The sequence below is a fragment of the Agrilus planipennis genome, unplaced genomic scaffold (assembly GCF_000699045.2).
Source record: "Agrilus planipennis isolate EAB-ADULT unplaced genomic scaffold, Apla_2.0 scaffold190, whole genome shotgun sequence".
In the NCBI taxonomy this organism is placed as follows: domain Eukaryota; kingdom Metazoa; phylum Arthropoda; class Insecta; order Coleoptera; family Buprestidae; genus Agrilus; species Agrilus planipennis.
In genome coordinates, this window is record NW_020442444.1 from 50,998 (window position 1) to 76,384 (window position 25,387).

General features: G+C 35.3%; 1 protein-coding gene across 7 annotated transcripts in view; it reads left to right on the forward strand.

Moving 5' to 3' along the window:
* The window catches only part of LOC108738325 (G-protein coupled receptor Mth), a 58,959-nt gene that overhangs the window by 9,485 nt on the left and 24,087 nt on the right, over positions 1 to 25,387 (forward strand). Inside the window, exon 1 of one of the 7 annotated variants that reach the window (XM_018471704.2) lies at positions 7,021 to 7,655. The exons of 3 other annotated variants lie outside the window; for them this stretch is intronic. In XM_018471704.2, the coding sequence (XP_018327206.1) occupies positions 7,094 to 7,655 (562 nt within the window). In that variant the 5' untranslated portion in view covers positions 7,021 to 7,093. Of the gene's footprint in view, positions 1 to 7,020; positions 7,656 to 15,474; positions 16,076 to 21,950; positions 22,624 to 23,591; positions 24,308 to 25,387 lie in introns of those variants that run through there. 3 more of the 7 variants (XM_018471703.2, XM_018471702.2, XM_018471705.2) reach the window with 3 other exon arrangements.

Genomic DNA, 25,387 nt, shown 5'->3' on the forward strand with positions numbered 1-25,387 from the left:
CGTGCTGTCAAACCTACACTAGCAAGGAGATCGGGCTGAAACTATAGCTACAAGCTATCCAAGGATGGTACTATAGAATGTCACCTCAAGGTAGGCCTAGTGGCGTCATCTCTTGGTTAGGCCGGAAACTTATCAATCCACCCTCGTACGTTTGAGTGCAGTTGGTTCAGATGCGCAAAATATAGAATTTGTGGATTAAGTTGATAATAAAGAAGACCTTCTTGTGCACGTATTTGATTTTGGGTCCATCTAGATGTTAATAAAACAATTTTAGATGTTCGCTTGTGTCGGTATCTACTTCGTTAATTAATTACTTTTAACACTTCTGGTATTAGAAAATTCCGTGAGGATGAAGCCTCACATAACTAGTAGGAAATGACACACTTTTTTACGGTAGCATAGATAAATAACATGCATTTCGAGAGGTGAAGCTCTTCATCACGATCATTATCACCATCAGTCCCAGGGGTCTTGTAGTATACAATTTTGGGAGAGTAAAGGGGACTAACTCATGCTTTAAATGCAATTTCTCCGGGGAAAACCACTGACCAACCCAAGTTCCCGTAAAACCGGATACCTAACTATTTTAATTTGTTTTTGACATACGACAACGGAGGGTACCGTCAGAGCTTTAGTTCTTTGAACTTGAATATGTACATTCAGTTGTTTCAGGGCTTGGAACCAATGTAATTCAAGCCCTTTCTTGAACAAGGAGGACCTTGGTAAACGAATTACTTTGTAAGAGTGCATTGCGTTTGTAATTCAAGGGTCTTCAAAGCTCTATCAAAGCACTTGAAGTATATTCAAAGTGGTTAGGATTTGAACATTCGCAACAATTTGACCGATACACATTTAGGTGAAAATTTTGAGAACAACAAAATTAAATGAAATAAGTATAAAGATTTAAAAACAAATAAATTAAAGCGCGGCTCTGCAATAAGCAGCTGCGTTTGTACAGTTACCAAACTCACTAGCTACTTCAGACTAGTTTGAGAAAAAGTCTACCTTGTGGAAATAGTACTTCAGCTTTACAAAAAATTTCGTAGGTTTTGGAAAAGCATTTGACAGTGTCCGCTGCAATTCCTACCCGACATCTCTTTTCCATATTTACGATATTTCCTACAACGTCTGTCGTGAGTAAAAGTAGGCGTTTTGTCAGCATATTGCAGACTATGCCAATGTTGAACGTCCCAACAATAGAGGAGTTTAAAACTGGAAAGTTGTTCGAATGAAGTTTTTAGAAAGCCTATCTAAGGACACTCTATTTGAAGGGGTAAATAAGAAAAATTTTTGAATACATCTTTGCATAAAATAATTCGAAGTGGTCTGTATTCTGTCGAAACTGCCAGACGCGGATCGCGATTTCGATCTTTTTGGATCTCATCATCGCGTCGCAGCCAACTCCGACAGAACACAGACCAACTTTTACCTGGTGCCTTAACAGCGCGTTTTAGAAAATACGACAAATGGCGCTGTAAACGCCATCTGTAGTACAGTGCTACATTTTAGGATTACGTATGCTTCAGCAAGGTCCATTTAAATATATGGATATGGCGTAGCTCACCTCAACGTGGTATAGGCCTGACGCTGGAAGCTGGCGGAAATTTTAAAATGGCGTGGATGCGCGGTGACAAAAGTAGGCAGTTTTAGGTATAATGATTGCAGCCCTCTTTCTTCAGTATTACTATCAGCGGCGTAGATTAAATATTCAAAATAAATATCTGAAAGCTTATTTGTGTATTGGTTCCGAGTGACCTCCCCAAATAGGTCATAAATGGGCAAGTACCTGCGCGACCGTTCGCCAGCTTCCAGCGTCAGGCCTGTAGGTAACGTTGAAGTGAGCTACGCTGGGATTCGTTTCAGCAAGTAGATATCCATATATTTAAATGGACCTTGCTGAAGTATACGTAATCCTAAAATGTAGCACTGTACTACAGATGGCGTTTACAGCGCCATTTGTCGTATTTTATAAACTGTGCTGTTAAGGCAGCAGGTAAAAGTTGGTCTGTGTTCTGTCGGAGCTGCCTGCGACGCGCTGATGAGATCCAAAAAGATCGAAATCGCGATCCGCGTCTGACAGTTTCGACAGAATACAGACCACTTCGAATTATTTTATTCGATTATGGTAACGTGCCTTTCACGTTGAGGTGAGCTACGCGGGGATTCGTTTCAGCGACTAGATATCCATATATTTAAATGAACTTTGTTGAAGCATACGTAATCCTAAAATGTAGCACTGTACTACAGATGGCGTTTACACCTTTGCAATTCATTATTATCATTACCACTTTATGTTTTTACGTTTGCATACCAAAGAAGGAGGGTCAATAAGGCCATTAAATATTCACAGAGCATTTTGTTTACCTTGTGATAGTCTCTGTACATTTAAAATATCGTAACTGTTCGAATGAAACCCCACTGTAATCGTGATGAGCAAATAAACATGAACTACGAACGACAACAAAGCTGGAACTATAAATGAATTCTTTATGATGAGTATCAAGGTTGTACAGTTTTTGCATGTTTGTTAACTGCAGGGTATGATTTGATCGAAATTGTATCGGTAATGACCTCAATATTTTAAATATTTACTATATAAGCAAAACAGCCCATGACTTTTGCAACCACCACGCATGTACGGGACAATACCAACCCCGAGTGCGATCTTCATCATAAGTTTGAATCAATAAATTATGTACGACACCAATGTATGCGTATGGAGAAAGGGTTGAATAACTGTAGAAAAAACTGCTTTAAATACTTGAACAATATTGTTACTGTTACTTTGTTTGTTATGTCACTAGTAGATATACAAAGTTAGTGATATGCCCGGCGCCGCCACAATGTCACGCATATGTGTTTTATATGTTTATTTGCAAACATGGTTATTTTAATCAATGACGGATACAGAGTGAGGGGGAGAATGGGGGGAAATTTCCAAGTTGAATTAGGAGATTGACCTTCCTTATCATATATACAGTGAGGACGTGTACGTTGGAATAAATTTATTTAAAATTTAGGGATTCGTTTTCTTGGAAAAACGCTCGGACACATCGGGTTTTTTCATGGTAAATTCATGTATACAGGATGACTACCACCGACTTAATTTTTTCAAGTGAAATCTGGGAATACTGGCTGCGGCATTATTAGCGTGTTGTGTTTGGCCAAAAATTCCCGAACAAGCAGAGGCATTGTCATGGTGTAAAAGACAATTTTTGTTCTTCCACTAATCCCGGCGTTTTTGGCTTCTTGCAAATTGTGCATAACTTGCAGGTAATATTCTTTATTGACCGTTCTACCCTGTGGAAAGAACTCACGATGCACCACGCCCATGCAATCGAAGAGAACTGTAAGCAAAACCTTCACTTTCGACTTAACTTGGCGAGCTTTTTCGGTCTTGGCACTTGCGGTAGCTTCACGAGCTTTGGTTTCCACGTCATAACCATAAAACCACGATTCATCACCTGTTATGACCCTCTGGAGCAAGTGTGAGTAATCGTGGAGTCCAACAGCTCCTTAGCAATGTTAATGCGATGCTGGTTTTGGTCAAAATTGAGCAATTTTGGTACGAATTTTGCGACGACTCGTCTCATGCCTAAATCATTGGTAAAAGTCGAATGGCAGGAGCCAATTGATATGTTTAGATCCTCAGCAACTTCTCTAACGGTGATTCGACGATTGACCAATACTATTTTCTTCACTTAATCAATGTTTTCGTCTGTTATTGAGTTGCTCGGACGTCCGGCACACTTTTCGTCGATCACATCTTTTCGGCCCTGTAAGAGCATTTTGTACCACCAATAAACGTTGCTTCGGTTCAAAGTAGCTTCACTATATGCCCCGGTCAACACTCGGAATGCGTTCGCGCAATTAATTTTGTTTTTCGCACAAAATTAAATACAGATTTTTTGGTCCATTTTTTGAAATAGACAAAAATCAAAGACGAGCCAAAACACGTGCAAGAAAAGCAGCTGTCAAAAATTAACTGAACATTCAACATGGCCGAACTTGTCGGTAGAAGTGAGAGACTCGAGTACCAACATAACACCACAAAAAATCGAAAATCGAATATACGTAACCCGCGGAAATTCAAAATTTACGATACATTTTAAACAGACTTCGTATATCTATGGCCAACGCTATAACGGTCGTAATATTAGTTACAGCAACGCTATCCTAGGAAATTATGACCCATAAAACTGCTCTACAGTATGCTTAGTAGAGTGACCGAAAATTCGAAAGATTCACTCGTTTGGGAAAAGAAGGCTTTCAAGTATTTTAAGGCATTAATAACGGCCAGCTCAGTTACGTTTTTATAGTTCATCAAATTGGGCAGAGGTTTCGCAAGCTTCCGCGAGACTCTCCACGAATATGATTTGCATTTTCGCCGGATGTAATTTAAATAATGTCATTAATAGAACATTTTTCGTCCGTTCTTCAGGAGAAATAGGTAATAATGGAGTCCAAGTATGATATTACAGATATTTTTTAGAATTCTGCTAGATGGTTGTTTGGTGCGCTTGTTTTCCGAACGCTTATGTTGCGGTTGAGATATTAAAAAACAATTTGAAAACCTATGAGTAATGAAAAGAAGTCAAACAGGTCACGAAAATTTATCATAAAAGGTTTTCAAGGAATAGTACCTATTGGCCCGAAGAAAACATGATATATATTTTTTTTAATACTTTTATTAGCAAGAATGTCATAATTTCAACGCTGAAAAAAATGATAGGCACTTGTGTCACTGAAGAAATTATTTTGGTAGGTATGCGCACTATAAAGTGCACTGTCACGGAACACTAGCTGCGGGAAGTAGGGTTCACACTTATTTAAGCATATTATTTTGTAATGCGAGTTCCAGGCGTGAAAAAATTGCTTATCCATTTAGAACATTCCGTTGCTTCCTTTCGAAACTTAACAGAAAGGTTTTCATGACCGGAATCCATAGTAGAATTAAGATTCTGTTTGTAGGATTGATTGATGATTTTGGCGACAGCCTATTAGCCCAACATTAAAAAAATTTAGGAAACCTACAATGAAATAGTCATTTAAGAGAATTCTACTCGTAAACGATTGCTTGCGATTTGCTCCTGACATTCCCATTTTTCAATTTCCATTTGAAATTAGAAATGAAGAAATATTAGAAAGAATAGGTGAACTAGGACTCTATGGATGTCAATAAGAAATAGGCGAGATAGGTTGGTAGGACACCTTGTCAGGCATGAAGGGAAAACGGGAGTTAGGAGGGGTAGAGGTAGACCTAGATTAGATAACTGTTCGCAAATAATTAAGGATGTGGGTTGTCCTAGTTTTGGGGAAATGCGAAGATTAACTCAGGATAGGAAAGAGTGGAGGTGCGTGTATAACCAGTCTTAGGACCGATGACCTTATGATGATGATGATGATGATTTAAAAAATATTAATTCAATATTTAATAATATATTTTGAAAAAAGACATTTGAATTAATTTGGCGAATTCATATGTGTATTTTTTGGGTATGTTACTTGGCTCAAATTTTCTCTCGAGTATAATGCTATTAGTTTTCGAGTAGTAATGAACAAAGCAAAACCAAGGCTAAAAAACTGTCCCAATCTCGGTATTGGTCTGGAATTTGCTTAATCGATCTTGGACCTGGTTTTGGTCTTACTCAAATACTTGTGGCATTGGTCTTAGTCCTGCTGATATAGTTCCGATCTTGGTGTTGGTCTTACAGATATAGTCTTGATTTTGGTCTTAGTCTTGCGTGTTAAGTCTTACACCTGTAGTCTGATACTTATGTTTTTTTAGTAATTATTGTAAGCATAAATTTTTCTATTTATCGATACAATAAGTGTCATGAATGCTGAAAATTTCTGTCGTATGTGCGAGATTGTAATGATCAATTGACCTTTTACCGAATAAAATAGTACTACAGTCCATTTCAATTTGTTAGAAATGACCTTGAAGAAATCTGCGCGAAGATAGAAAGAATACACACTAGGCTTGAGCAAGACAGAAATTGTTGGAACAAGCTTGAACGAGCAGAGCTCTCAGTGAGAGGTCTTAGGAGATCGGCTAGAACTGTACAGTCCTAGACGAAAATGTTTAGCAAATTCTTAAAACAAAAATGTATATAAATTAACAATAGAAAACAAAGAAAAAGTGTTATAGGTGTTTAGAACGTTAAGTTGATTCACTTGTTATTATTTTTGGCTAAATATGCTTTTAAATAAAGCATATTCTTAAATTTTAACGAGGCAGTTTAAATAATTTTGCAAATGGTACTGTACACTTTTGTCTAGTTCTCGCTCGATGATCGGTATAGAAATGAGCTCCGCAGACACATATGATTGAATTTGGAATTATGCTACGGCGTATCGTAATAAAGGGAGGGGGCATATCTCTAACTTGTCTCTATATTTCACCCTTCTGAAACTGAAAATTGCAACTACTAAAAATGTTTTGTTCCGAGAAAAGAATATTTATTAAACTTGCTTCAAAAAGTTTAACTCATAAATCAGCCAGAAGTAATTATTTTTCGTCTAGTCTTGCCTATTTGGTCTTGGTATTGCATATTCGGTCTTGGTCTTGTTCGTTCGTTTTTGGTCTTGATAGTATAAAGACGGTCTTGGTCTTGGTCTTGCTCTTGCATTTTCGCAAGATCAATACTGAGAGATGAAAGCTCATCACTACTTTCGAGATTGCTCTTTATCGAAAGCTAAACCGTCAATACCATTTACATTCATTATTTATTAAATTATGAGTAGGTACCTATAATTCAATTTCATCAATATAGTATCGCTCATTGTAGTACCAATTGTCCGCCGGAGTATACTTCAGATAAAATAATTTCCGTCGGTTTAATTAACTAATCAAACTAAAACGAAAGGCACATATTTGTTCGTCGCCATCCTGCGATCTGTCATTCAGCATGCCGCGACGTAGTATTTGTTCATTTCAACAAAGTACACAAAACCATGTAAACACACATTTCTAACGCGATACACTTGTTACAACGAACTGTTGGTGGGAGCTCCAGATAATTTTTTTTCACATGCATCGCACCAACAATCGAAGATTTTGTGGTTAGCACTCGCTCATTTGTCGACAACGATGTCTTCGTACAGCATTAGATCATTCCCGTTTCTACTTGTCCTAATTAACGTTATCATTAATGTTGTCGTTAGCATCGATACTAACCCTTGTGACGAAGAATTTTCGGTCGATATAACTGATGGGGAAGTTTTCCCGAACGGCACCATATTGAAAGACGGGATACTATATTCCGAGGATTATTATTTTTACGTTAACGAAAGTATCGCAAAGGGGTGCATTTGTGAATTGGCCAAGTGTGTAAGAAAGTGTTGCCCGAAAGGAGAGTATATGTCTAAGAGGAAGTGCGTACCGTCTACTGGACCTAGCGAGTTACCCATTAACGGTAACGTTCGAGGCGGTCGGATAATAATCGGAAACACATGTAGTGAAGATAGAGTAAGACTTCTACAATCGAATTTCAGTGAGGATAGCGACTTAATCTTGGAAGAAGATGGCTCCTTAACCGTTTTTGGAGAAACGTTCACGTATCATGATTACTGCATCGATTTCATTGATACGTTTTCGGAACTGCGAGCTTTAACTTGTTTTGAAGAAGAGCAAGAACTTACACATTATGTTGGTAAGTTTATTTCCTGGTGCACATTATTTATTTAAAATTTTCCCGGTCCAAATTAGGGGTTAATGGTAAAACAACGTGCTAGTAGTTGTCTTTTATTAAAGACGCTTCTGTAAGTATTTTTGTACAGAGAAAGTGGTCCTGCCAGAAAGTAGAAGGTCGGCACAATTTGAAAAATGGCTTTTTACAGTTTGCCCTTTTGGAAAAGATTTTTATTGTTGTCAATCCCTAATAAGTTAGGGTTTAAAGTGAAACGTAGCACGCCCTATCGAATCTATACTTGATGAAAATCCATATCAATATAAAAATAAGACTTGAAGATTTTCACATACATAAAAGTAATAATTGTTTCACCACTCTTGACTTCATTAGACTTCTAACGTTACAATGTATTGTAGGTGTTCATACATATACAATGTTACAAGGGTAGAACAGAACAAATTTAAAAATGAGCAATTATTACGAAGTCTGATGAAGCCAAGAGTGATGAAACAATTTTTACTTTTTAAGTAAAAATGTGTGAAAATGAATGTATCATTCTTGCGAGTAAATTATACAAGTTCTAACATACCCTTACTTCGGCCCGATCACTATTTTCTAGAAAAACATATGTAAGTACAGACAAGGGTCATTCCGGTCCATGTAAATCACGCAAAGAGTACGCAACGTCGTATTCAATTCAGCTGGTAATCAGCAGTCATTGGCAATAGGTCAGTATATCACTGCAGAACAGTTGTTGTTATTAATGTGAGCGATGTCGTTTCTTCTTTCAAGGTCAGTTGGTAATTTACCCTTAGTCTTACTTTAGTAATTTAGTAATTGTAGTATAACGCTGACAAATAATAAATTTGCGTTGAAAGTTTCACATGTTACAAAGTAACAAAGATTTGTATAGAACTCTAGGTCCTACAGGCTAAAAAAACATAAGTCACTGAACATTTTATCACTAAAACTATTGTTTACCGTTATTTTTAAAATCTATTACTATTCTATGCGTTGACAATATAATTATTTTATGCTGTAAATTATTAATTTTAGAGAAGGTGAACTTGTGAAAACAGTTATCTTGTCACATATTCCTACAAATGTGATGGTTTACATGCATAGAGGTCACCAAAAGCCAGTTTTTTAGACACGCACCTCCACTTTTTCCTAATCCTGAGCTAATTTCTAAAACTAGAACATCCCGTATCCTTAACTATTTGTGAACAATAATCTAATCTGGGTCTACCTCTACACCACTCTTAACTCTGACTTCATAGACACCGAAAATCAACCACTTCTTCTAATTTTTCGTCTCCTATTTTATATTCGCTGTTTCCTTATTTTTCTTCCCTTGCATACCAGTACTTTTGTTTTACTTTTATTTATTTTCATACAGTACTGTTTTGTCAATACCGCTTCCATTTTATTTATGGCTATCTCTGTTGTTTATAATAAAACCCAAAAACTTGTGGTCTGTGTTTAAATTCCATAAGTCATATGCTTAAAAATGCTGTAATATCCGGCTTATCGACCACACTTTTCCTGTTTAGTATGATTTAACAAGCTGACCTCTGAAAATGTGCGATTCACGGAACTATAATAGTCAGTGAATATTTTCTTCACAACTTTAAACATTTTACGTTCTAAAACGTGCTAGCCAGTCAACCATCGTAGAGGATACATTTAAATCACCTACACCCGACTGAAAGTAAAATATAATTTAATGAATGAAGCAATTTCGAATTCGTCTGTTCTCATCAACACGTCGTAGACTATTGCGACAGACCAGGCATAAGGAGGGAAACGTTTTTACTACATACATACTTTCATACTACATACATACAGTCATACATAAATTAGGAAGTAATAAAGGAGACCGAATAAGTTTATATACCTTCCTACAAATGCGGTTTGTGAAATTTTTATATAGTTTTATGAATCCGAGATGACAAACTTCGGGCTATGAAAGATCGCTTTATATGAATATACGACAAGAGCCACTTATAATTTTACAATGGATGATTTTTTATCTTATTACGATATTACACCATACGTTCTTTCCCTCGTTAGAACCGCCGAACAAAACTGTAGTCAGTTTTGATTATTTTATATTTAGTGTATTGTATGAAAATAAATAAAAGTAAAACAAAAATACTGATATGCAAGGGAAGAAAAAGTACGTGAAGACCGAATATAACGATAGGAGACGAAAGATTAAAAGAAGTGATTGATTTTAGGTATATAGGAAGTCAGATAAGTCAGGACGGAAGGAGTGGTAGGGATATAAAGCAAAGGATAGCGCAGTGTCGAGTCTCCTTCAAGATTGTTAAAGGTGTATATTTGGAGCGCGGCGAAAAAGAAAAGGTTAGAAGCGTTCGAAATGTGATGTTACAGGCGAATGATGAGGATACCGTGGATAGAGAAAGTTAGAAATGAAGACGTATTAGAAAGAATAGGAGAACAGAGGACTCTATGGAAGTCAATAAGAAATAGGCGAGATAGGTTGGTAGGACACCTTCTCAGGCATGAAGGTCTAGTCAGAGAAATTTTAGAGGCAGAAACAGGAGTTAAGAGGAGTACAGATAGACCTTTATTAGATTATTGTTCACAAAAAGTTAAGGATGTGAGATGTTTCAGTTTTAGAGAAATTTGAAGAATATCTCAGGAAATGAAGGAGTGGAGATGGATGTTCAACCGGTCTTAGGAGTGACGACCTTATGATGATGATGATATTTAGTGTAACTGAAATAAGTGCAAATCGTACAGGATGTGATTTGCCACTATAAAACAAAGCCAAAAAATTAAACAAGTGCTTGCAAATCCGATTGCTAACTGTTTTCGGGAAAAACATATTTGAAAGTACAGGCAAGTGTCATTCTGGTCCTTGTAAACGCAACGTCGTATTCAATCAGCTGGTAATTAGCAGTCATTGGCAATAGGTCAGTGTATCACTGCAGTTGTTATTACTGTGAGCGATGTCATTTCTTGCAAGGTCAGTTGGTAATTGGTAATCATAGAGTAATGTGGATGTTAACGTCCTTGGTGATCTGAATCTAACTCCGCAGGACTTCTTTGTATGGGGTTGTATCAAAATGCACATGTTGTTTGGCGTTTTTGCGCGAGTGAGAAATAATTGTGGTAGACGTCTTGAAGTTCATCTTGTAGCTCGCGATTCTAACTTCGAATAATTTTTGTAGCGTACGTACGTGCGTATTTTAGAATGTGGTTAGTTTAGGTTGTCTTGATTGAAAATTTTGTTTATTGTTTTTATTAAATCGTAGAAATTTCAATAAGTATCCGGATTTAAAATTTAAACATAAATTTCAGGACATGTCCGGGATTTTCCGCACGTATGATCACCCAAGTCTCTGTCGTTTTCGTGGAATGAACGGGACGATGATAGGCTGCGTTAAAAAAAATAACTTCGCTCCATTCGTGAACTCATCCTTATGAAGAACGTTCTAGAACGTGACAACAAAATTAAATGTCAATATCACGTAACTTGAAGTCAAGACATATAACTACAAGGTTTCATGCCGCTCTCTCTCGCTCTAGCAATCTCCCATTCTTCTTTTTGCTATCATCTTGTCAGAGAAATGCAAATTTGCAACGAGTTATCATCTTGTTTTTTGAAGGCGCCAGAATATTCCGCTTTATCTCTGAATGCGTTCTTTGCGAAAAACGGCATCACCGTAGTGGACCATCTACCATAACCTGGCCGTCTGTAACTTTTTTTTTTAGTGACCGACCGAAGGTTCGGTTTCGACAAGTTTTAGCAAAAAAAATCAGTTTCGGTTTTGCTAGAAAGTCGCACCGAAACTTTGCGTTCGTGAATTATCGCATGTCATTCAAATAAATAATTATTTTTTTACATACTTCAATTAGTTTTTTAATTTCATTTATCACGCTTGAACTGTCTGCTTTAACATGTCTAAAAAAGTTTCAGTTTCGGATTCGGTTTCAACCAAAACTTAAACAGATACCGAAGATTCGATTTCGGTAGAAAGTCCTGTTTCAGTCGGACACTACTTTTTTTATTCCCTAAGGTCAAACCAGAACTTAAGGGACAAAATATCAGATTGTGAAAACGATAAAAGCAAAAATACCAGAACAGAGGCAAACTTCTAGCATTTGAAAATTCGGACGGAGCGTTTTTATATAGGGATCGACAAGGAGAGTATGTTAAAGGCGATAAACGTTCCAATTTAATCACAGACCAATTTACTGACTTACTGACACTTCAAAACCTATAAAGTAGGTACCTTTCCTTGGTCTAGACTCTAAAATCCTAATATTTGTATTGCACACATTTGGTTCGTGAATTGAGAATACGTTTCCTATTTAGATTGTACATATGGGCACAAAGTCTGATTAATTTGGACTTGTGTGAACGATCAAACCTGGAAATTCCAAAAGTAATCTAATCTAACACACTTAGTAAAAATAATTTTGAAGTGACTTGTGTTCGGAACTGCAACTCTATGGTCAAAAACTACTCCGAACAAATTTTTATTGTTAGATTAGGTTGAGTTAGATTATGGATGGTTTAGGTTACGTTAGTATCTGTTTTAATATTTGATTGCATGCTATCAAAGTTCAAAAAAACGCTTTATGTATTGGATGCGCAATTCTGGGTTTAGCCAAAAAAATACAGTTCAATGGTCATTTTCGGAGTTCAGACTTTATGCTCGCGATAACCTACACTATTTTTAACTTACAGAAAAAAAGTACTTCATAAAATTATTGTGAAAATTAATTTAAATTTTATTTACTTTCCTCAAATTAGTGAGGAAAAATTGTCGCTGCTGTCACACCCCCGCCGGGGATGGAACTCAGAACCTTTGGTTTTACACATCAATTGTCTAACCACTAAGCTACGAAAGGTGACAGCAGCAATAAAGACGAAACGTACTTATTAAGGATGTTTGCGAGGTACAATTGAAGACAAGAATACATAAAATTAGAAAATCGTGATTAATTAGGTTTTGCAGCATATCATGAGGTAAATAAATACTATCTATACTAAAACAAAGAATACGGTTTGAGAGAATGTTTGGAATTTGACCAAAAACTTTGAATAAAATAAGAAATAACGAATAATATGGAAAATTTTTAACTGACTTTTGGCAGTGAATATGCCTTGATTTCAACTTCGAAACAAAAAATATTTAGTTTCAATCTCTATTAATAATGAGCGTAAAACTTTTTAATATGTTTAAATAATAATTAAAACTTTAAAATTGCATTTATTTCAGACAATTATAAATATTATCATTATATTATCAAGTAAAAACGAGATTTTCAGCTAATTTTTCATTTTTTCCTCGATAACCATTTAGTGAATTTGAATAACCTTACGCTAAAGTGATTCTCCAGAGTTCAAGTTACTTATTATAAAAGTTTGAAATTTCTGGTAGCTTTTTTTCTGTTAATAAAAATAAATTTAATCTGTTCGGTTAACGAATCTCCATTAAATGACGTGTAAAATTACAATTTTTTAAAATTTCAATAACTTTTTAACAGTTTAGTGAACCGATTTGTAATTTTTACAGGAGTTTTAGAATTGAATGAGTAACGTTCTTTCAATTTTTTTTTTGTCTCGCAGCATTTTGACATACCTCCCAAACATCCTTAAGTCACAAATTCGTATGAAATTTGCAGTAGATAAAAATGAAACGAATTTTCCCTTTAATATTAAACATTAGCTACCATTAAAAGTTTATTAAAAGTAAAACAGTTCATAGCTGGAGAATATGTTTTAAATTGCATTCAAGTGATCTTCACCTATTGTTTTTGTTAATTTATTTTTCTTATCTGAAGAGATATTTCACACATACATACATATATGTCTGTAGAATTTATTATAACTGAATAATCAAAACTTATAAAAACATTACACGAACCAAGAACCATTGTAAGTTGATCTTATCATATGTTGCAATCATCCATAAATACTTGTATTATTTATTCACTGCTTAATTAAACATTTTACCGTTTAAAAAAATGCTTAATTTAATTAACAGGTAAAAATTATGAAAATTCCCAGTTGATTTACAAATTTTATGTCTTACTTTTATTTGTTAAGATGAAGTGCGAATTTTATATTAAATACTCTTAAGATTATAATTGGGTGTTCCGCGCCAAATCTATTATGGTGAAATTTTTTGAAGAAATGCACGATTAATTGAAAAAACGAAATTCAAACCAAAAATTTCGCTTAAATTAATTCTTGTTCAAATTTCTTCCTAATGTTTTGCTAGCACAAGCGGCATCGGAGACCTCTAAAGAAGCTCGCCACTCCAAACAATGACGGCCTTTAGAGCCTTTTCAGTTTGACCGGCGCAAAGTAGAAAAGAACAGCACTAGGCCAGAAAAGGAAGGAGACAACTCTCGGCCAAACTCTTAACCGGTGAGGAGCGTATAATCCGTACAGTACTGCACGGAAAAATAGACCATTTTATTCACTATAATTGCATTGTTCAAATGTGCTGTTATTGGTACCACTTACTACTGAAAATATCAACGAGATGTTTATTTATATTTGAAGACATATTAAAGGCTTTAACGCTTGTTTTTGACTCGCACTACTATCATGATTGAACAAAACTTTTGGTCGGTACTGTATGAAAAAATATGTTTAAGGAACAAGAGTCGAGAGTATAATGAGCTTTTTTCTCCCAACCTGTGATTTTGTCAGCGCGTATTTAAGACATTGAAAGGGGCACATCGCTAGAGAATGTAAACGAAGTATACTTCCTAACCTTTTACTAGCACTAGTTGGAAGCTTCTTCAGAGGTGCTTTCATCTCCGATGCCACTCGTGCTAGCGGAACATTAGGAAGCGACTCCAAGGAAACCACAGAAAAGCTTGGATAAGGGCAGACGGACCCGGAATCCTCCCGAATACTAAGCCATAGTCTAAACCTCTAGGTCATGCAGCTCAGTAATTAATCGTAAGATCTGTGATCCTTGACTGTCACACCAGCATGACCGGGTTTTGTATGTGGTGGAGATAAAAGGGAGAATTAGTAACATATGTAAGCGGACTGAAATTACTACATATCGACTTTGGATTCAGCTTGTTTATTTATTTTGTAATGGTGACCCTATGAACTTTATAAATATTTCGTACAAATAACACCATATTATTTCCGAGAGTAAAAAAACCGCCTCAGGGATTCTCATTTTTTAAACGCCCTAGGTCAACTGGAAGTGCCCTATGGGTATTGGCGTTCAGTGATACTTTTCAGAGATAGAAGGACAAGGAAGTGATCTTAGAAGGTTTCCATTCCAACGACAAAAACAATTCAGTCAAATCTTACCTTTTGGTCTCTACACATTTACTTTTTTATTTATTTTTAGGTACACGGAGAAAATGAAAAAGGAAAATTTGACTAAATATTAAAGCGATGTTTACAAGAAACAATTTTTACTTTTTAAGTAAAAATGTGTGAAAATGAATGTATCATTCTTGCGAGTAAATTATACAAGTTCTAACATACCCTTACTTCGGCCCGATCACTATTTTCTAGAAAAACATATGTAAGTACAGACAAGGGTCATTCCGGTCCATGTAAATCACGCAAAGAGTACGCAACGTCGTANTCAAAATTGAGATCGTTACAATTTTATTATTTCTACGGCAAAGTCGAAAATTGTAATTTTTGCGTTATCATAAAAATTTAGTTTTCTCCGTGTGTAAGTGTTATCGGATAACAAACGATTATTTAATTGGAATTAATTTTACTAGTACACGATTACAATTAGATATAAGTACGTTTTGAGATAATCAAACAAAACAGATAAGCAAAATCAATCGATTCCCATTTAGCAAAACATTAGCGGTAGACAATGTCAATAATAGCGTAACATGCAAGATGAATTCAAAACTAATTCTGATAGTTTTTGTTGTGGTTCTTCTGATGAAAAGTGATGATGCAAGTCAGTTGGCATCGTCTACATGCGAAAATAAATATACTGTAGATGTAAGTAACGGTGTATTGACATACAATGGAACGATTATCAAAGATGACGTTAGTTACCCTTACAGCATAAGTGAGACGGCGAACGGGTGCATTTGTAATGCTACAAAGTGCGTGAGAAAATGTTGTCCTTGGGGCGAATACATGTCCAATAAAAAATGTATTGTGTCCACAAGATTGTTCAGATTGCCTAAATATTCCAAAGTAAAATTAAACAATTCAACCACGCACATAATTGTGGGCAATGTTTGTCCAAAAGAAAAAACGAGAATTTTGATGCCGAGTTCTTCAGAACCATCTGACATCTTTGTGGAAGAAGATGGTTCATTAAACGTATTCGGGGATGTGTACACGTTAAACGATTATTGCATTGACTTTATCGACACCGTTTTGGAAATAAGCGCATTAGTTTGTGTTAGTTATCCTGATGAAACTTTTACATCAAGTAACACTACAGGTATGTCATAAATATTTCAGATATAACAAGGAGTATGGTCAATAATATTGTATGAAAATAAATAAAAGTAAAACAATAGTACTGGTGTGCAAGGGAAGAAAAAGTAAGGAAAAAGCGACGAAAGGTTAGAAGAAGTGGCTGATTTAGGTATCTAGGAAGCTAGATAAGTCAGGACGGAAGGAGTAGTAGGTATATAAAGGAGAAAATAGCGCAGGATCGAGTTGCCTTCAATAAAAAGAAGTCACTTCTGTGCTCGTGAACAATTAATTTAAAAATTCGAAAAAGATTATTAAAGGTGTATGTTTGGAGCACGGCGCTGTACGGATGCGAAACATGGACAGTGCGCGGCGGAACAGAAAAGGTTAGAAGCGTTCGAAACGTGGTATTGCAGGCGAATGATGAGATACCGTGGATAGAGAAGATCAGAAATAAAGAGGTATTGGAAAGAATAGGAAAACAGAGGACTCTATGGAAGTCAATAAGAAATAGGCGAGATAGGTTGATAAGACACTTTCTTAGGCGTGAAGGTCTAGTCAGAGACATATTAGAGGCAGAAACGGAAGTTAGGAGGGGTAGAGGTAGACCTAGATTAGATTACTGTTCTCAAATAGTTAAAGGTGTCGGTTGACTAACAGTAGTTTTTTTGTTTTCAGTATAAAGATTAACCAAAACCTTAAAGTAATAACCAGAGGTCCCCGATGCTTTCTTACGCTTTTTTATTTTACTCAAAATATTGTGGAGCTTTTAGTCATGGATGATCATCTTTTCTGCAAATATAGATTCACATACGTTTCATGGGTTCATTAGGTATGGCAAGGTTCTTTTTAATTAAGCACATCAGCTTGTTTTTGCACTAGAGTTACAAAGGATATCGGTGGATCGCGTCGTCTTTAAGAAAATGAAACCATTTTTGTGCTTGAAATCGGTTAATTTCCAAAAGGGCGTAAGTTTGAAATACGCCTCTGTACGCCTGTGAAACGTGGACGAGGACAGAGTGCGTTGTGAAAATTAGATTAGAAAATGTAGGAAATCATGATAGTTTGGTCCAAGATCGTTCAATTCTTGTCCAACTAATATTAGACTTTTTATGGTAAATGTCTGGTTTGTCACTTCGGTCTAGGACTGGTTGACAAGCTTGGTCCACGACTGGACATCCAATACAGTACCAAAGTTTGGTGAACAATACTAACCCTAGATTAGGCAGCCAAAAATGGGTCAACACTTGATTAGCCATGCAGCATTATATAGGCTAAATTTCTGTAATCTATCGGGTTGTTCGGAAAGTCATTTCGTTTTTTCCCGACAGAGGATTTAATTGTATTCTTTTGCACCCAACTTCACATTTAAGCCGTATAATTTTTATATGCTTTGAGAGCTCGTATAGCAAGGCTTGTGTGTGAAAAATTCCAATTAATTCTACGCAGTAGTTTTTGGTTGGTGNTTTTTACTTTTTTAACGTGTTTTATTATTTTAATAAACAATTTTACAATTTGCGTGCACAGTTCCTATGTAAATTTTTTCCTCATTCGAGTTATAAATTTTGCCACCAGATGGTGTATGCCCATTTGACGGATCCCAATATGATGATAATAATTATATACGTTATCATCTATGACGGTTAGATTATTGGACTAAAAAAAGGTCTATACTATTCCTTGGACTAATATTGAATCAGTTAATGTACTGTTCCATTACCACAGGCTATGTGGGTGACGTAGATGGAATATCTCAATAATAAAGGACGTTTGTACTTATATTCTTCGTAAACAAATGGCAACTCGGCCTCTTTTTCCAACATACACACCTTTAGTAAAATATTTAATATTTTATCTATTTACAACTTCTACATAAAGAGCGAGGTGAAAAATGTTATTGACAGTAAAGTTCACGTAAGCAAATTGCAAATAAAATCCTGATGTTCGTGCAAAATGCGATTTTCAATGGTTTGTGTACACTCTACATAATTTAGAATCCTTTTTCAAACGATTAAATTTCTCGTAAAAAGGAAACAACAATATTTCATTTTTTAGTAGGTAGTTAACGAGGTTGCAGTTTATCTTAGACGAAATAACATTCAACTTATGCAATTTACTTATTTAAATATTTAAAGTATTTTAAACCCGTACATTCTAACGTGGGGTCCTGCTTTAATTGAGTTGCATTTGATTTGGCAAAACTACACAGAAGTAAAACTATTCGCAATGCAAAACATTCAGAAACATTCAAAACAAAAACTCTATTTATAAAAATACAAAATTATATGACTACAATGTATTTTGCTTAAACATTGCACATTTTTGCTGCAATGAAAACAATCTTTGTTTACTGAAAGGATACTAATTACATTAGATAATTACACAGATTTAATTTAAATTTCTGAATATGAAGAATTTTTTACTGCAGATTTATAAAATTTCCACCACAATTAAAATTTAAACTTACCAAAGAAGCAGTTACAAATACACATAGAACATTAAGTTCGTGGTCAGTAATTCGTCGATATTACCAGACGTGGGTTGCGATTTCAAATTATTATTAGTTTACCTCAGCACGCCAGAGCAGTTTCGAAAAATCACCGACTAAACTACTGGGAACATGATAAACATCAAGCAGCAGGAAGTATATCGTCATCTAATGCTATTTGCTGCTAACTATAGTATTTCCAAATGTCTGACAAGGGCGTTAACATATTGCAATGTTCGCGGGTTTAACAAATTAACTTTTAAGACTCACAACGACAAAAACCATTTATTTACACTAATTATTATTGAACTTAAAAACACTATTAAATTATTACTAAACTTAGGTAATTATTCTATTTATTTACACTACTATTACTATTCACTGTTCTACTGATTTCACTTCTATCACTGTCTATTTATTTCTTGATTCACCTCTGCAACGGTCAATTTATTTCTACTCTACTCCGGGGATCGTCTCTTCCTTTAAATACTTCCTTGCTTCCTTTCGGGAACATTCTCGAGCCGTCCGGAAATGTTTCGTTTTCTTAAAACTGTTTAATTGCTTTCCCGGAACGTAGGTACGACACACAGATACGGCGCACATGAACAAAGGCGCCCGCAGCTAGTCGGCGAATCGATAAGCCGCTCACACACACGTATGCCCGATCGCACACAAACACGCTCGTGCTCGCTACAATATCGTCGGTATTGTAAAGGTATCTAAGTACCTGTCCAACTGGACCTATTACGCAGCTTATTTACGTGATAAGCACGTAAACTACATTAGCAAAGTATATTAAGTTCTTATGTTAGTCAGTAATTTATAAAAACTACCAGATTCTATTCTGCCTTTCGTAATGCCTTATATCATAATGGACAAATAAGGGAACGCACCATACTACGTTTACAATTTTTGGATTTTTTCCGGCATGTATGCAATAACATTGTCTACAACTTTTCCTTATAAAATGTTTTTATAACTTATACTTTACGCTCCAGTTGCCATATTTATTTATTAAAAGGATGTTTTCTGTCTCACTTGTATTTAATAAAACATACTACTAATACTTTCCCTTTGTTTAATATTAATATTAACCAGTATTAATAAATAAATTTGGCATTTTTTTCATATTTATAATAGGCACTGGAGTTAAAAAAAATTAAAAATTAGGCAAAGTTGTGGAGAATATTAATGGGTACATGCCGTAAAAATTTAAAAAAAAATAGGAAACCACCCCTATTTCAATACCACCCTGATGGATTTCCAGTGATTTTTTAACTCCATACTCAACTCTTCATCGACCCTGAAAAAATCAGCCTTCTTTTTTTTGAAAAATGACATCATTACTGTTATTAACTTAGTATTTCAACGACTTTTTGAACAAGACTTAAATGATTTCGGACGTTGTTGGTGAGGGCGGTATTTAACGGAAAGTCCATAAGAACAAAGCTTGGATCATTAACCGTAATGTTTTTTTATAGTAGAATCAATTGCAGTCTCTCTCAATAATTTTTCAGTATTACCTGTTGAAAGTATGAATAATATCAAGTGCAAGGTCATGTGGTAATTAATTAAGTGAACTATTGACAATTAATTTAGCATAAAGTGTGAATTGTCTATTACATCAATGGAGTTTGATTAGGTTATCCGCAATGTTTCCCATGTCGAATATTTAAAATAAATTATTATTCTTCCTTAGAGCATAAATAACAGAGAAAACGCGATATAAAACAGATGGCCCAGTTAAATAACATGAGAACTAAACAAAAAAATTGAAGGTTACACAACTACCAATCCCTAACAAAAGTCAACCACAAATTTTGGCATGAAGCGGCAAAAGGAAATAAGTAACATTAAAATGATTTTCTCAAAAATTAAAAAGCTTTTTTTAATGAATCGCTAAAATATAACATAAACAAAATGCTTCCAGTTCGCCTTTTTATGATTAGTATTAGTGGGTTTAACAAAATTAACTTCAAAGACTGATAACGACAAAAAATATTTATTTACACTAATTATTAAAGAATTTAAGAACACTATTAAATTATTACTAAACTTAGGTTATGAATTATTCTATTTATTTACACTACTGTTAATATATCACTATTCACTGCGCTATTTTTTCACTGCTATCACTTTCAATTTATTTCTGGATTCACTTCTGCAACGGTCAATTTATTTCTTCTTCACTCGGCGATGGTTCCTTTAAATACTCTTTTGTTTCCTTTCTGGAACCCTCTAGAAACATCCGGATCGTTTATTTTTTCTTTGAACTGTTTTACGACACACATTTTACGCACATGAAGAAAGGCGCCCGCGGCTAGTTGGCGAATCGATAAGCCGCTCACACACACGTGTGTCCGATCGCACACAAACACGTTCGTACTCGCTACAGTATTATTATTATTACTATTACTCTACTGAGAATTATCCTAACTGAGTACCCTTTGCATTAAAATATCCAAACGAATGTTCGTCAAAAAGTTTCATGTATAGGAATGTACCATTATATACGTTCTAAGTTCTAGCGTAATAAAAATTTGTGCAGCAATTTCTTCTTCCGATACAATTTTCTGAAATTGGATAACTTCAAAACGTCTAATTAAAGGATATAATTAACTGACGCTCCTATATTCTATATCTAAGAAGTATTCATTTAATGAGAATTACCAATTAAATATCGGGATTATTTTGATTTGTGTAGGGCGTGTTTATATGTATGTCAATATTCGATCGTAGATAAGCTATGACAGTAGCTGTATCTAGAGACAAAAGTCAGAAGAATCAGCAGTTGTAAGAATTAATGCAACTGCGTTTAAAACATTTAAACTGATTTTAAAAGTTATGACGAGAAAAGTATCTGTGAGCAATATTTGTTAAGCGAGCTTGTTATGACTTTCAAAGAAAATAGTCTAAATAGTTGTGACAGTTATGAAAGCTCGAGGACTTACCATGCCTCCACGCAATTTACCTTTCAGGGAACAAAATAGTACAAGGTACTTGAAAGAGGTAAAAAATATTGAAAAAAATTAGTTTGCCTAGGGTTTCAATACTAAACCAGAAATTTGGAGTCACCACGCTACTATATTTAAATTACGGATGGTTGAGATGGCTAAACGTATGTAAATAGAGCTAAAGGATGTCTCTTTCAATTAATAAGACATTTCTCAAATGTGACAATGAGGGGCGATTTTATGGAACCAAAAGTATTGCTACTATGGATTTACGGTTTCACATCTATGACCGGGATTGGTCAACTAGGACATTTTTTTTTAATTTCGTGGGGCGTAATTTTTGTATTTTTTAAATAATTGTCTTAAATGTTATGGGAAAAAGGGCGTATGTTGTATGTATATGTACCCTTTAGTAATCTGTACGTAACTTCGAGGTTCCATGGACAGTTTTAGACAAAGTCCGTTTGCAAATGGATATTGCGAATGATATGTTCCCACTCGATTAGTCCTCGTCTAAACACGGTACTTACTAGTATCCTAGATCCGATCTGACCGCTATGACCACTACAGTGAGGAAAGTTTGTTTTCATCTGTTTTTGTGTTTCGTAAGCCTTGTTCGTGCTAGCAACGACGTTTGCCATCAAACGTTCGACTCCGAACGCAGTCTTCCCAACAACAACAACAACATGTCGTATTTTGCCACCGATTTCAGTAACACCAACGACATAAACGGTTGTTTTTGTGACGAAAAGAAGTGTATCCGGAAGTGTTGCAAGTTCGGATACAGTTTGAAACGAAAAGAGTGTGTGTGGACCGACGACCGCTCTGGAGGTAGTAGAAATTTTACTGTGCCCGTGTATAATGAAACTAAGGAGATTGAGAGAGGAGATAAAGCGAGATTATACCATCTAATTCCCGGATTAATGATATGCCCGGAAGGATATTTTTACTTGAAGAACAATGCGACGATAAATGAATTCTTCGTGCAGTGGGATGGAAAATTGATGATTGAAAATGTGGAAGAAAATGAGTTGCCAAATAACTACTGCGTTGACAGGACGTTTGAGGGTGAACTGATTGCCATTGTTTGTTTTCCACCTGAACCAGTGGATGAAAGAGTCAATTCGATAGGTACTTAAACAATAATAAATAATGTGTTTTACTAATCGGTATTGTAAATCCTTTGGAACAGTATTTAAGGACAGTACTGTTACTATAGACACGTCTAAAGACATGTGCCAAGTTCTAGTGTTTCACCGATTATTAGTAGTAGTACTAAACAGTAATATATTACAGACATAATGGCTACCTCCAAAATAAAAATTTGCCATTTAATTAAATAATGAAATGTCAAAACTTTGAGGAACATCAAAATATACTAAAGTGGGACGTAACTTTTGGTATATCGTATCATAATTATAAAAAAGAATAGTACACAAAGCGTTCTCTTACCTGACGATGAATGTCACGAGCACTTGTCTGTTGTATCATGCAACACTAGAAAGAAACAGAAAATTAGTAGCACACGAAGAAAATGAAAAACGAAAATTTACCGAAATATTAAAGCAATATTTACAATTTCTCCCACTAGCCCGTTGCTTCGTAAGCGAAAATAATAAAAATTACAATTTGGACCTGAATTTGTAAAAATAAAATCCCAGCAGAAATAAATTTACAAGGTATTTTAGTTGGTATTANATACAAGTATAATAAATAACAACAAGCATATTTTATTGTTAATTAAGCTGATGTACACCACTTTGCCTTCTTCGCCTATAAACGTTTACAACAATTTTTAACGTAATATTTACATACTAAACAAACAAATTATTAAGGAAAAGTATTTGTTTATTATACGAAAACTGTCTTTCATTTCCACAAAAAAAAACGAAATGACTTTTAATACAAGTATAATAAATAACAACAAGCATATTTTATTGTTAATTAAGCTGATGTACACCACTTTGCCTTCTTCGCCTATAAACGTTTACAACAATTTTTAACGTAATATTTACATACTAAACAAACAAATTATTAAGGAAAAGTATGACTAACGTACGCAAGCACTCCTTAAGATAACAACGAGATAAGTCGTAGATAATACGGGCTCGAACAGATACCTACCCGCAAATCTACTTGATTTCGTCAATTCAGTGTTGTTTAAATGCTGTATAATTAATTTCCGAAAAAAAAAAATACCCAGAATGTCTAATACAAACGCGCACTAGTGAAATATTGTTATACTACACATTAGTGATGGCTTTTGGTGGTGGCACGTTAATTGCCTTTTTCTGCATTGTAATTGTAATCTACATCACAGCTGTCAGTGCAGAAAATCCTTGTTCCGAAGAATTTTCGGTAGATATAAGTGACGGCATCGTATCCCAAGACAATTCAATAGTAAAAGATGGTGTAACATACAGTGCGGGACAGTATTATTACTACAACAGTACCAATATCAGAGGATGTGTTTGTGAAGTGAAAAAATGTATCAGGAAGTGTTGTCCGATCGGAGAATACATGACAAACAAAACGTGTCTTCCAACGGATCAACCTTTGATTTTACCGGGTGATACGCCACCAAATATAAACGATTATCATGTCTTAGTGGGCAGTACATGCCCCGAAAATAAAGTGAGAACACGTGCATCTGAAGACAATGACGACATCGCTTTACAAAACGATGGTACTCTTATTGCATTTGGAAATGGGTATTCGTACGAGGATTATTGTGTAGATTACATCGAAGACTTGACGCGATCTAGTGCTTTAGTATGTATTGAGCCAACCGCACAATCAACGCAGCACTCTGTAGGTAGGTTTTTAATAATTGGTATTTGAAACAGGCACGAGGTCTGTCAACGTTTTTTCCAATCCTCGAAGCACTTCAAAAAATCATTTTTTGTGAGCTTGTTCAGCTCCTCCTTCGATGCCGTCTTTATTTCCTCAATTGTAGCGTAGCGTCGTCCTTTCAAGGGTCTCTTCAGTTTCGAGAACAAGAAACAGTCACAGGGGGCCAAATCTGGGGAATACGGTAGCTGTGGCGTTATTAGTATGTTATTTTTGGCCAAAAATTCGCACACAAGCAATGATTTGTGAGCAGGGGCATTATCATAGTGCAGAACCCAATTTTTGTTCTTTCATTGTTGTACCACAATTCTGACCGCTAAGGCAGTCCATTAGTAAACGTCGATGCGGCGACCATCTCATGCACGAATCATTGGTACCTGAACTTCTGAAAACATTTTGTACCACCGATAAACGTTGCTTCGGTCCAAGGTAGCTTCACCATATGCCACAATCAACATTCTGAATTGGTCCGCGCATATAATCATTTTTTGGAATAGGCAAAAATCAAAGACGAGCCAATAATAATTTTTTGGAATAGGCAAAAATCAAAGACGAGCCAAAACAAGTACAAGAAAAGCAGCTATCAAAATTTAACTGAACATTCAAATAGCCGAACTTATTGGTATATTTCGTCTTCTAATCTGACTGGAGAATTGAAAGATTATTAAAGAGTGTATGTGTGAAGCACGGTTCGTACGGGTACAAAACGTGGATAATGGGCGTGGTGGAAGAGAAAATGTTAGAAGCGTTCGAAATGCGACGTTACACACAAATAAAAAAGATAGGTTGGTAAAAGACATATTTTAAACAAAAACATGGCGCTGATTAGGGAAAAATTATCGTAGTTCCTATAGTGTACCGTGCAATTTCCAAGTTTTTAAATTACCATAAAATGATAAGTATTGACACAATATGTGATTGGGCTGACACAAAGCCTCGGAAAGGAAATTTCGTTGAAGGTGAGCGTGTTTTTAATGCCAATCACATTATAAAATTCGGAAATAACAAATCCGGAAGCTAGCCTTCAAATTCCGTCAAGTTTACT